A 13,062-nucleotide genomic window follows, 5' to 3' on the forward strand; every position below is an offset into this window, starting at 1 on the left:
GGATGTCCTTCACCTCTCCCCTGTGAGGGGCAGGATTAGACCCCGGGACTGGGCACAGGTGGGAAGAGAAGTGGCCTGGACTGGGCTCTAGGGAGTGTGGAGTCCATGACAGTGCTGATATCATGGAGTGCTGATATCATGATGTCAGATGTGCCATCCATGCTTGGCTACAGCATCCTCTGCCAGGGATACAGGAGAATGTCTCATTCCCCCATGGGTGCCTGCCCTGGGGCAGGAGGTGGCCACAACAGAAGCAGCTGTTAGGTGAGAGATGCACAGACAGCTGAAAGCCGCTTTCTGATAACCCCTGCTGCCAGGCTGGAGTCTCTCCTGCTGCCCTCCAAGCAGGACGCTGGGTGGGCTGTGGGGAACACCCACCCTGGCTGTCCCTGACGTGCTGCCCTCCCTCCAGGCAGCACCCTGTGGGGCACATGTACACCCTTTGGGGCACATTTTCACCCTATGGAGTACATTTCTCTCCAGCAGCAAGCAGCCTACCCCTACCCCGGGCTGGCAGCCGCAGCTGTGGCTGTGACTGACTTGCTGGTGCAGAGATGCAGAAGAAGAGGGAGGAGATGAGGGTTGCAGATGTCTGTGGAGGTGATCAGTGGACAAGGCTGAGCTCCAAGGCAGGGAACTTGTGCCATGCAAGGCGGGGACACTGTTGGGGGGAAGGTTTGGTGGTTTGTGATGGGGCAGAGGGGATTTCCTAGGTGGAGCTGCTCCCCGGGCTGGTGACAGCAGTATCCCAGTAGTGTGTGATGAACTCGAGGGTCCCTGCAGGCTGCTCAGCTCCAGTGCCACCACGAGCTGCTGTTGGGGTGGAAGTCAGTGTGGCTGAGCCTCCTCCACGTCCATGCGCCCACTGGTGCCCATTGTGCACCCCTTTGCAGGTTCCTGTGCCAGGCTGTGTAGTGCAGGGGTGCCCTGCAGGAGAGCTGACCCCTAAGTCCCTTGGGCTCAGCTTCTCTGCAGCCTGAGTGCCCCGGGGGACCCCAGAGGGTGCCAGGGCAGGAAGAGGGAGGGCCAAGACAGGTCTCTCCTCCCCTGCCCTCCCCTCTGCTGCGTTGCTGGGTCTGTTGCTGCCAGAGCAGCTGCCGGCTGGGGCTGTGTGTCTGGGGATGGCGCTTGCTGAGGCACCCTGGGACCTGCAGGGGCTGCAAACCGTGGGCATCATCCTGCTGCTCTGCTCCAGCCTCAAGATACTCCATGCTCTGGGCATCATCGACCTGACCAGGGGAGGTGGGATGGGGACAGGGATGGGGATGGGGTTGCAAGGAGATGGGGATGTGGTGGTGGAGGTGCTCCTCCTATTCCAAGGACTGCAGGGTGCTTAGGGGAGTTTCTGAAGGCTTAGTGTGGTTTACTTTTTTTTTTTTTTTTGCTGGGGGGAGCATTGGGGTTTCTGGCAGCACTCCAGCAAAGGGTGTTGGGAACTGGGGAAGTGAGGGTGTCTGGGGGTGTTTCAGAGTGTTAGGATATTGGGTGGGAATATTTGTGTACATTGGAATGTGTGGTGTTGGGTGCAGGATGCTAGAAATTTAAGATGTCTGGGAGCTTCAGGGTGGGGGATATCTGTGTCTTGAGGCACTGGGGTGCAGCGACATGTGGGGTGCTGGGGGATGGAGACTGTCTGGGCTATTGGAGTCTCAGGACAATAGGATGCAGAGGGCTGGGCTTTGTCAGATGATGGGGGAAAACACTGCAGGTAGCTGGGGCTGAAGAGATAATTGTGAACTGGGAGAAAAGAGCCATGAATGTGAGGTGCAGCACCATGCAGGGCAAAGCTTTCTCACTGCTGCAGGAATTGGTGGCTATGGGGAAAACATGGGAAAATATCTGAGAGCCCCTTTGCCCTCCCTGTGGAGCTGTGCCAGAGTTGGAGAAGGAAGAGGATGCTTTGGGTGTTGGCTTCCTGGATTGGCAAGTGGGTACTGAGGACAGGGCTGGATTTGGCCAAAGAAGAGGAACCCAAAATATGTCAGAGCAATGGATACATCACCTGTTGGTTGTGCCTGGAGAGGGTGGGAGTGCAGGGAGCTGCATGGTGCTGATGCCTTGTTTCCTCTGGCTCGACGGTGCCACAGACAGTCCCAGCTCAGACAAGGGCTGCCAATAGACTTTGCATGAATGTGGTTTTTTGCCTCCACCCCCTTTGCATCCTTGCTGGCACTGGGGATGCTGTGAAATGAAAGGACTGCAGATCACATCCCCTTGGGTAGCCAGATTTCAGAATGGGAGATGTGCGGCCAGGAGTGATCAGAGGAGCAACTAATAGTAGAGCAGAGAGAGGGGAGAAGAGGAGGGCGCTGTGCTCTGGAGGTGCTTTCAACCTCCTTCTGATGGAGGATGTCCCTGAGCTGCCCGGTGTGTGGCTGAAGCACATCCACTTTTTGTCCCTGTGGCTACTGTGGAGGGTATGGATGGCATCTGGATGATGGAAATGCAGAACCCCAGCTCTCTTGTGGAACACATTGCTTGCAGCCAAGAGGAGCTGCTGCTCCACTGGGGCATTTTTTGGGTAGCTCCTCTGGCAGTTTGGATGTGCTGGTTCCTGCTGCCAGAGGAGGTGCTGGTGGGGGCAGGATGTGTCCCTGTGTGTGGGTTTGCAGCAGGGTGATGCTGTCCCAGTCCTGCAGCTTTGTCTGCTCCATTTGGGGAGCCCCTGAGCTCCACTGTCTCTTGGGATGTGTATCCTGTCCCATTCCCTGCTCACAACATTTTGTGCATGGTGTGGTCTGAAGAAATTATTATTCTGTAGCATCTCCTTTGGGCACAGCCAGGCTCTCTGGGAGCACTGCCACAGGCTGGGGATGGCAGTGGGGACAGCAGTGCTGCCAGCCCCACTTGACTCTGTGGCCCGTTCTGGCCCATGGCCAGCACCCCCCTGGGGACTGCTCAGCATAAGGGTTGTGCAGCTGTTTCTCCCTCTGGCACCAGAGAATATCCTGGTCCTGAGCCTTTGCTGTCCCACAAACTGCAGCTTGCTTGGCAGCTTTGCTGCTCCCAGCTCTGTCCCACCCCCAGGACAGGGACTCTTTGGCCCTGGGAGATGCCAACTGTGATTTCATTCCTCTGATGGATGACTGTCTGGCACCTTTGCTACACTTGGCTCTGCATTGCTGACTGATGAGGGTCATTTGCAGAGCTGCTGTTGGTGGGACACATCCTGACCTCTCCAGGGGAGACTCACTCTTCCTCGGGCTGAGCTCATTGCAGCCCCCAGAGAGCTGTGGCCGATGGCACTGCCCGAGGCTGTGGCTGAGCCCTGCATGGGGGTGATTGTCAGCCACAGGTTTTATAGGGGCAGCTGGGTTCAGATCAGCCTGGGATAGCAGCTCCTCCTGCCTTGCCAGCTGCCCCAGTGTTGCCCACGGGGCCAAGCAGGAGCTGTGATGCCGCATGACTGGTGGGCTGCTGGTGCTCTGCTCCCCTCCTGGAATGGTGCTGGGGCTGGGGACACTGGGGAGTGTCCCATCTTGTGGGATGCACATTTTCCACCCATTATGAACATGTATTTATTGACAGGTTACTGAGAATGATGGGGAAGTTTTGGCACTGCCTGTTGGTTTGTTATTGAGGGTGTATTCTAGCAGGAGGGTGCTATGGGAGGGGTGGGTTGGTCTCTCCACCCAGCTCTCACTGGAAGGGCACTGTGGCTGTGGCTCTCTGGGAAGGCAGGGACATTGTTATGCACCTGACTGACTCTGTCTCCTGCTTGTCCTCTTGGGTCCTCCATGGGAAGGGAGCATCAGCCCAGCACTGGGTAACCCTCAGCATGGTGTCACTGGCTGGATCCAGCCTCCAAGGACACATCAGCTGCTGGTGGCTTGATACAAAGTGGTCTGTGGCCATCCTGATGGCAATCATTGCTGGGGGCAGGAATCTACCCACTGTAGAGCCAGGCTTTGGGATTCATTTCAACAGCGTATGGAGGCGGGGTTGGGAAATCCCTTCCCCTTCTGGTGCTACTCAAGGATGGAGTGTCGGCTTGTGTGTGTGTGTTTTGAAGCCGCCGAGCTGCAGAGCGATGCCTGGGAAGCGACAAGCCACTTAACGCGGCCGCCGCCCCGCCGCAGACAAAGCACTGCCAGCCCCTGCTGCTCTGTGCCGGCCGCTGGATGGCCCTTGCAGGAGGGTGGAGAAGGAGCTGTCGCTGGCAAGGACAGGGCTTCGTGCTGCAGTGTCCCTTGTGTCCAGAGTGGCAGCACATGGCTGCGCTCTGCTCCTCATCTTTGGGCAGAGCTGTTTCCCAGCAAGGAGCAGCTCCCAGACTTGCTTGTGGTTTGGATGCTGGGGACAGACGGAGGGTGGTGTGTCCTACTCAGCAGAGCCCTTGTGTTCACTAAAGCCAGGACAGCAAAACCCCAGTCCTGGTCACCCCTCTCCTGTTGTTAAGCTGCATGTGCTGAATGTGCTCCCCCCCTGCCCTGGGGACCCTGGAATTGGGCCCCCTTTGGTTTCCTCCTTGAGAAAACGCCCATGTTCTTTATTTTTTTCTTTTTCCTTCTTTATAACAAACTAAAGTGTAACTTGCACCCGACCTGACCTACTGCACGTGCCTATACCTGCTGCCCCTGTGAGTCCAACCACAGTTTACTCTCTGTTGCATCTCTCTCGCTGTGTGGTTTCCCTCCTGCCCTGCTCCCTCCTGGGTGCCTCACCCTGGCATTGGGTGTTGCTCTGCCCACCCTGTCCCTTCCCTCTCAGCAAAGGGGATACTTCTGCCTGTCAGGTCTGTCCCACAGCTCAGCTCTGCTGGAGGGACCTGGCCCCAGAGCATCCTTGGAAGGCTGAAAGGTGCAATTTCCCTTTCCCTCTGCAAATTAAGGCCCTGGAAGGGTAGCTGGGACAAAATCATGGTTTATGTACAACTGGTGCCCACTTCCAGGAAAGAAAAGTCCTCTTTCCTCACCTGCCTGCAAACCCTGGAGCAGACAGGAGCCAGTTTGTGCTGTTCTATCAGTGCCAAGATCCTGGTCCTCACCCTTGCCCCTGTCACCCCCTGACAAATGCCAGGGGGTGTTGGTTCATCCCTATAGGTTTGCAGCTCGCTGTCACCCTGGTGGGGATGACACATCCCTGGGGAGAATTTGCCCTCTTTGAGTGGCTTTATGTGATGTCCTGCTGGATCCATGACCTCCTGGAGCTATTCTCCATCCCCTAGAATGATGGAGCTGCCTTGGTGTGAGCTCAGAGGGTGCCAGGTTCTGCTTGTGGGCACTTTGGGGCCAGCCCACCTAGAAGTGGCTGCTGGATGCAGACCCATGTCTCTGTCTTGGAGCTGGCTACCATGCAACACCATTTTCCTGGCATCTGGGGCTCAGCTTAGTCCCACAAGGCTGAGAAGGGGCTTCTCTGACAGCATTTGCTAGACCCCTAGAGAAACAGCCCCAAAACCAGAGGTCAGGATGTGTAGGTGTTGTGATCTGCTGCTTGCAGATGTACAGGATGCTTGGAGCAGTGACAAACCAGAGCCCGAAAGGGACTTTGCACCTTTTGTCCCATTTGTCCCCATGCTGGTATCTGCCTCCCCTTAGAGGCAGGACTCCAGCATGACCTTCATCCCCTCCTCCTCCTCCTCCTTTCCCCACCTGCAGCATTAGTCCTGCGCTGAGTTTGCTGGCTTGAGGCACTGTGGGAAGGGAGGGAAGGGGGTCTGCAGCCATGGGGCAACACCAGCTGGGAGAGATGGGGCTGGGTGAACCCACTGGGGTCCAAATGGGGGAGCAGGGGGTGGCAGTGGGGTCAGTACAGTGAGGGGACCTACTGTTAATGCAGGGTGACTTGGATGCAGTGGCCATGGGCCAGGCTGGCGTGGGGAGTCCCTCAGCCAGCCCTGTAGCCTGGCCAAGACAAAGCCCCATTCCCCTTCTGGCTGTCTCAAAGCAGCTCCCTGGGCTCAGATCCCAGTGTTGCACTGGGGTGGGGGTGCATTCTGCAGTCTGGGCTGCATGGGGGGTCTGGTGCATGCTTTGCCTTCAGCCCTTGGGTGCCAGCAGGATCAAACCCAGCCCGAGCTCAGCGAGGATGCAATGCCCTTGTCTGCCACAGGCTGCTTCTTGGGCTTAATTCTACCTTACCTCCCTGCAGAGCCTCTCGAGAGGGTCCCCAGGGCGCGGGTAATTGTCCCCAAGGCTAAAGGACAGAGTCTGGCCCTGCCATTTCCTGACTCTCTGGGCTCCTGGAAGTCTCCAGGGCACCCTGATTTGATGGGGGTGTACAAAAGCGCTGGGTGTGGGTAGCCTAGCAGGGTTGTCCTCATCCTTCTGCAGGATGGATACTCCAGTGCTGGGTTTGTCCTGGGACTGAGCAGGAAGGTCGACCAGAGCCTGGGCTGGGTTTTGCCTTCCTGCTCCTCCAGCCTCACACTGCATGTGCTGCCTTTGCTCAGATCACCCCGCGCCGGGTGCCCAACCCTGCTGCCCGTCGGGACCGGGGACTGATGCTGTGTTAATTCTTCTGCTTGGTGACTCCTTCTTTCTTCCAGGCAACCCGCCAGTCCAAACTAAAAAAGCGCTGAAGCAGCGATTCCTCAAACTGCTGCCCTGCTGCCGGCCCAAATCCATCCCCTCGCTCAGTGAAAGCAAGTGCTTCTTCTTGCCTTTTTGTGTGTGTGTCCCCGGCGGTGCTGCTGCCTGCTCTCCGCCCTGGCCCTGCCTGCGGGAAGGGGACGCCTCCACCTCTCCCCTGCCCTGGCTGTCAGGATCAGCCCTGCCCCGGAGGGGTCCGATCCCATGGGCTCTGCACCCACCTCTGTCGTTACCTGCTCACAGGCTGGTTTTCTCCCTGCTCGTCTCCCTGGAGCAGCTCCCACGGGATGCACAGCGGCAAGGACCGCTTGGGAGCTGGCTCAGGGAGCAGGGCCCTCCCGGCACTGGTCTGAGGGGTGGGGAGCTGTTTCTCTAAGCTGAGGGTTGGTCTGCAGATGGAGGTGTGATGGGGTGATGAGAGAGGCTGAGCAGGGAGTGAGTGCAGAGTCCCTTAACCCCCTGTACTGGGAGTGCTTGGCTCCTAGGAGAGTCCAAGCCCCCGGTCAGGATCTCTCCCACCTCCACGGTGCAAGCCAATCCCCCCGGGAGAAGGTGAGTATGGAGGGGCAGGGTCTGAGCCGTCCCACGAAGAGGGAGTACCTGCTGTGTGCCCCCCTTGGCTGAGTGGGGTCTCGGGGTGCTGGTGCTGCAGGCAGGGGTTGTGCAGCTTGGCAGGTGATGGAGAGAAGCCGCCAAGGAAGGTGGGAGCACAGTGGGTAGAAAAGAATCTGGAAAGGCTGGGGCGGGGGTGGCATTTGGGGCTGGGGGTTCTGAGGGGCAACTCTCCTGCTGGATGTGAGCCCTGGTGCTGCAGGACATCAAGGGTCTGAACTCCACTGGGCAGATGCCTGTGCTGGTGGGAGGAGAAGGGCAGGCAGGGAGGGTTTCAGCACTGGGGCGTTTTCACACCTCTTTTGTGCCCAAGCTGGGCTGTACTGGAGGGGGGTTGTTGCCAATGTCAGTCCCTGGTCTGAACCCAGGGTGTCTCTGAGTGTCCTCTTCTGGCATAGACCCAGCTCTGGCTGAGCAGAGCACCCCAAAAATGTGTCAACCTGGGCAGGTGTGAGAGGACTGTGTGTGCTGTGCAAGATGTCTCTCTGCCCCCTGGCATGACAAGATAGGGCAGGACAGTGCTGGCCTCAGCCACCCTCTCTTCCCCTGGGTTCCTTGCAGACAGTATTGAGGATGAGTTTGAGCTCTCCACCGTCTGCCACCGCCCCGAGGGGCTGGAGCAGCTCCAGGAGCAGACCAAGTTCACCCGCAAAGAGCTGCAGGTCCTGTACCGAGGCTTCAAGAATGTGAGTACTCCTTGACCAGCTTTGATAGCCCCCCCGTCTGCTGCCATGTCCACCTCGGGGTAGTGCTTTGTGTGTGAAAGTTTTTGGGGTTGTGAAAGTTTTTGGGGTTAAAGTATACATGAGGCTACAGCCTGATCTTACCTGATCCTGTGCTGTTTCCTTGGGTGCACAGAGCCCCTTCCTGGGTGCCTGGGATTCAGAGCCCCTCTAGCAAGGGGTGCAGCCCAAAAAATCAGGGAGATGCTCTAAGCAGCTTTTCTAGCCACCTCACCAGGTGCATAGGGCTGGAGGGCAAGGCAAGGCAGACACAGGTTTTTAGGGGGTGCTCAGCCCTTTTTGCAATGTGGAAGTGACACTGTGACCTTGCCCTGGCAGGAGTGCCCAAGTGGCATTGTCAATGAAGAAAACTTCAAGCAGATCTATTCACAGTTCTTCCCTCAAGGAGGTGAGTGCCCATCCCCATCCCTGTCCCCATACACATGGGTGCCTCTGCAGGGCAGAGGGTCACCCAGCACCCCCTTATGCTGTCTGCCTCCCTGCAGACTCCAGCACCTACGCCACCTTCCTCTTCAACGCCTTCGACACCGACCACGACGGCTCCGTCAGCTTTGAGGTGAGCTGTGGCCAGGGAGGGGGCGATGGGGTGCAGTAGGGCAAGGAGCACAGCCTTCCAGGGACCATGGACTGGGGTCAGCAGTGTTATTGCAGATGGATGAAGAGTTGGCAGGCCTAGTGGAGTTTATTAAATTCCCAGAGGCAACAGAAACTAATGCAAAGCAAAAAAAAGGGGCTTTCTGTATTTTCTGGGTAAGGTTGTGTAGGGATCCAGACTGGCAGACACAGCCATGGCTGGGTCTTGTTCACACAAGACTGAACACATTGTCCTCTTGGTTGCTGTGACCCAAGGGAGTAGTGTGGGAAATGTACAGTGTTAAGCAATTTTTTCTCCCCCAACTCTTTTTGATACCAAACATTTCGCCTTGTCAGCCCAGCCCCAGGGCATATCAGCTTTGGGGCTGAGTTCCTCTCTGCAGGAGAATCGAGCAGGGCTGTATCCTGTGTCTCTGAGGCCCTTTGTGGCTCTAACTCCCATTTGCCTGCCTTGTCCATCCTTGCAGGACTTTGTGTCTGGGCTGTCCACCATCCTGCGGGGCACCATTGATGATCGCCTGAACTGGGCCTTCAACCTCTATGACCTGAACAAAGATGGCTGCATCACCAAAGAGGTGGGATGGGGGTCCAGACTGGTCCCTGGGGCCAGTGCAAGTCTGCACCTGGCAGGGACAGCATTGGTGTGACACTGGGATGGAGGTGGATGAGTGGTGTGCAGCTTTGGGGCTCCGTCGCACATACACGTGCACACATGGCCCCACACTGTGCAAAGAGCCAGCAGAAACACATTTGAGCACCCCACAGGTCCTTCAGGAGCATCAAGAAAAAGGTGTGGGTTGGGGACCAGGTGGAGGCAGAGCCCTGTGTTGACACTGCAACCCTGCTCCCCTTCCTATCAGGAAATGCTGGACATCATGAAGTCCATCTACGACATGATGGGCAAATACACCTACCCGGCCATGAGGGAGGAAGCACCCCGGGAGCACGTGGAGAACTTCTTCCAGGTGAGCTGGGTACATCCTCAGGAAGCAGGAGCACTGGGGAAGCAGAGCTCCAGCACAGAGCTGCAGTGGGTGCAGTAGAAAACACCCCACTCTGGGGAGGAAGCAGGGCTGTGCTGGTCCTGTTGGTGCTTGAGCATGCCTGGGGCCAGGGGTGCACTGTGTCCAGCCCCTGTGGGACCTGGGCAGGGGGTACCAGGTTCTCCCTAGGGCTGAGGCTGTCCCTGCTATGCTCCCTGTGCTGTGCTTGTCTGCAGAAAATGGACCGGAATAAGGATGGTGTGGTGACAATCGAGGAGTTCCTGGAGTCCTGCCAGAAGGTAAAGTCACCAGCAACTCTTCTCTGAGCTAGGTAACCACCCTCTTCCTTGGGGACCTTTGTCCCTCCTGCTTCCTTCCTGCAGAGAGGGAGTGAAGCCAGGGCTCCCAGGGGCAGGGCTGGAGCTCTCCTTTGGGAACTGTACCCATGCCAGTATCCTTGTACAGATGAGGAGAGCCATGGATCCCAGTAGAGCTCTGTAATCCCTGGGGCTCTTGTCTCATGTGCCAGAGCTGCCATGAGGGTAAAGCCAGGTTTGGGGGAGCTGCCCAGATTGCTGTTCTGTGCCCAACTTGCCTGCTTCCCACCTGCTCCTGACAGGATGAGAACATCATGCGATCCATGCAGCTCTTCGACAGCGTGATTTAGCTCCCTGCCTAGACCTGCCTCCAGATGAGCTCTCCTGACACTGGGCCCAGAACCTTCTTCTCTCTCTTGACTTTTCCTTTGAGACTCCCCTACTCCGGCTGCACAGACACCTCCATGGAACGGGGCCTTCCTTCCCTGGGATGCAGTCGGTACAGAGATCTTCCCTTTCCCCTGGCCCAGCTCTGCTTTCCTCGGGGAATCCCAAGCAGGTGCTCCCAGATGTTGGAGCATGGGCATGGCAGGCAAAGGATGAGAATTTCACCTGGATGGACCTCCCTGCACCCAATCCCGGTGGAAAAGATGCATCCTTAGGCTGCAGTAGAGGTTTTCCCCGTGCACACCACCCTGTGCAGCCACACCTTGCCTACCCTGATCCTCCCCAGCCCCAGGAGCCCCCAGTCCCAGCTCCAGCCCAAATCCTCCAGCAATGCTGTCTAGAAACCAATAAAGTCTTGCAGTGGGCACAGCCAGTGCCTCGGCTTCCTCCCCTGCCCTGGCTGTGCCTTGCCATGGGAAGATGTCTGGTGTGTCCACTGTGAGCCACTGGGCACTGTCCCTGTCCTGGGCCAGTGGGTGGGCAGAGGGGCCGTGCCTGGAGAAGGCAGCCACACCAGCCCTGGGGGTCATTGCTGTGTGAGCCATGGGGAGCATCCCCTGATCCCAGGGATCTTGGTTAGAATACGAGGCTCTTCCTGACAGGGGCAGAGTGGAGGCTAAAGGGACTCCGAGTGACTTGTGGCACTTGTCCCCCCAGGATGGACGATGCAGGGCTGGGAGAGCTGCATCCTCAGCCTCTGTCCCTCAGGTTTGGGGTGCTGGCACATGGGGACCCCAGGGATCCACTTTGAGGCTCCAGTGGAGAGACACCCTTTCCAACCCTTCCTGAGGATGTGACAGCCAGGGTACAGGGACGTGTGGAAGAGCGAGATGGGCTGGCGTCTGGTGGCCATTCTGGCCCCATAGGGCTCACAGCCTGGCATCACTTGCTGCTGACCTTGCCCTGCTCCTGTGCCCTGGCCCATCCCAGCCCACCTGGTGCCCTGGGAATGGGGGAATGAGCAATGAGGCAGAGGGGTGTCCCCACAGGATAGCCCTGTGCTGGTGACATGGCTGAGCTGGCAGCTCCTGGAGGACAAAGTCGAGGCTGGGGTTAGACAGGAGTCACTGCCATGCTGCTGGCAGGCTGGAGGGTCACCTTGGGGCAGGGGACTTTTCTCCTTTTTCCAGCACGGCCGTGTGAGAGCCTGCCTGGGGACCTTGGGGATGGGGACCTTGGGTGTTTTTGTCACCACCAGCTCCTTGCAGATGGGTGTGTGCAGACAGGCCTGTCCTGCCCACGTACCACTCCAAGTCATAGCTGGGAGAGTGATGCCCATGGGCTAATGATCCCATGCCAACTCCAGAAGCCCCTCACAGGCACTGGGAATGTACCCAGACCTGGCAGCCCCGACTGTGGCTCCACTCTCTGTATCCTTGGCCAGGGGTGGTTTGGGCTGGCCTGAGCTGCGCTGTCTGGGATCAGCACCCACGCTGGGCCAGACCCAAGCTGAGGCCCTGGGGTTGGAGACATTAGAATTTAACCCCTGGGGCTCTGAGCCAAAGCTATGGGGCTGCTTCCCAGGGGGACCATCCCTGTCCCAGCCCTTGCAGATATCACATTTTTCTAGGCTCGTTTGACATGTTATTTATCTCGCAGACATGATGTGTTTTTTAGGTTCATTCAACACACTGTTCATCTCACAGACCTGTTCCCAGGTTTGCTGTGGGGCTGAGCTCCCACTTGCCTTCTCCTAAGGGTGGGAGGGCCTTACCCCTCCACCTCTTGGCCCTGTTCTCCCTCCTCCCAGCTCTCTGGGGTACCCATTGTTCGCTGCCATGTGGAGCACCTGCCGCCTCCCCCCTCACGCTGTAGGTCGCATGGTGTGACCCCCTGCCCCGGGGCATGGTGACCCACCAACTGCTTGGCATCTCCAGTCTGTATATTTTGTATTATAACAATTATATGAGTTTAAAAAAAAAAAAAAAAAAAAAAAAAGAAAAGAAAAACCAACAAAAAACCAATAAAATCTAACCACAATCGCTATGCACACTACTGTTCTGTCTTTGCATCTGCCAGCTGCCTGGGATGGGAGGGCAGGAAAAATGAGGGGTCTCTGCAGAGGGCTGGTATCTTTTTTGGGGTGCTGTGCATGGGTGCTCTGGGAGGTTGCATGAGGGACAGGGTGCACCCTGAGCTTAGCCATGCTGTCAGTGGTCCTGTAAATACAGATTTTTCTCTTGCTCAGAGGTTGGAGGTGTTAAGGCTAAAAAGCTCTTGCATCAAGTGTGTCACATTTCAGCAGCCAGGCTGCCAGGTGTGCTTTCAGCTTGCCACAGATGCTGCTGGGTGAACCCAAGCCTGGGACCAGGTGGCTCTTGTTAGGATGTGGCATTTAAGGCTGAGCTAACAGGAACATGGTTTCCTGCCACCTTGAGGAGGTAGGTATGGATTGGGAAGAGGTTTTCTTATGGCAATTACTGGCTGTTGGAAAATCCATCATTGAAAACTGGGAAAAATTAAGTAAATAGTCATGTAAGTAAAAAAGTAGCAGAACAAGAGAGCAGTGGACCTGATGTGGGACAGCACAATGGTCCAGCATTCTATAGACTGGGGTCCAGGAACTGAAAGCTCAATGCAAAGAGCTGCCTGGAGACCAAACAGAGCCTTAAAAGGACAGGCTTTGGCTGTGGGGGGAATTACCATTGTGGGAGTGGGTAAGCAGCAAGTCTGATCTTTCCAAAGCCTCTGACTCTCCAGGGACCCTTTTGGGCTGCTGGCCATCACCCAGGGCTGTGTATGGCAGTATGAATGGGCCTGAGCACGTTTTCCCCTCTAACCCACTTTCCCCGGTATATCCTATCCCCTGAGCTCTGCTCGGCTGGTTGCTATT

At 57.1% G+C, this 13,062-nt stretch overlaps 1 protein-coding gene across 1 annotated transcript in view; it reads left to right on the forward strand.

Annotated features, from left to right (window-relative positions):
- The window catches only part of KCNIP2 (potassium voltage-gated channel interacting protein 2), a 42,714-nt gene extending 31,419 nt beyond the window's left edge, over positions 1–11,295 (forward strand). The window contains exons 2-9 of the mRNA XM_058811013.1: positions 6,491–6,590; positions 7,711–7,831; positions 8,207–8,276; positions 8,374–8,444; positions 8,950–9,057; positions 9,343–9,447; positions 9,702–9,764; positions 10,085–11,295. Of these exons, the coding sequence (XP_058666996.1) occupies positions 6,491–6,590; positions 7,711–7,831; positions 8,207–8,276; positions 8,374–8,444; positions 8,950–9,057; positions 9,343–9,447; positions 9,702–9,764; positions 10,085–10,132 (686 nt within the window). The 3' untranslated portion in view covers positions 10,133–11,295. The remainder of the gene's footprint in view (positions 1–6,490; positions 6,591–7,710; positions 7,832–8,206; positions 8,277–8,373; positions 8,445–8,949; positions 9,058–9,342; positions 9,448–9,701; positions 9,765–10,084) is intronic.
- Positions 11,296–13,062: the final 1,767 nt, after the last annotated feature.

This window comes from Ammospiza caudacuta, chromosome 9 (genome assembly GCF_027887145.1).
Source record: "Ammospiza caudacuta isolate bAmmCau1 chromosome 9, bAmmCau1.pri, whole genome shotgun sequence".
Classification (NCBI taxonomy): domain Eukaryota; kingdom Metazoa; phylum Chordata; class Aves; order Passeriformes; family Passerellidae; genus Ammospiza; species Ammospiza caudacuta.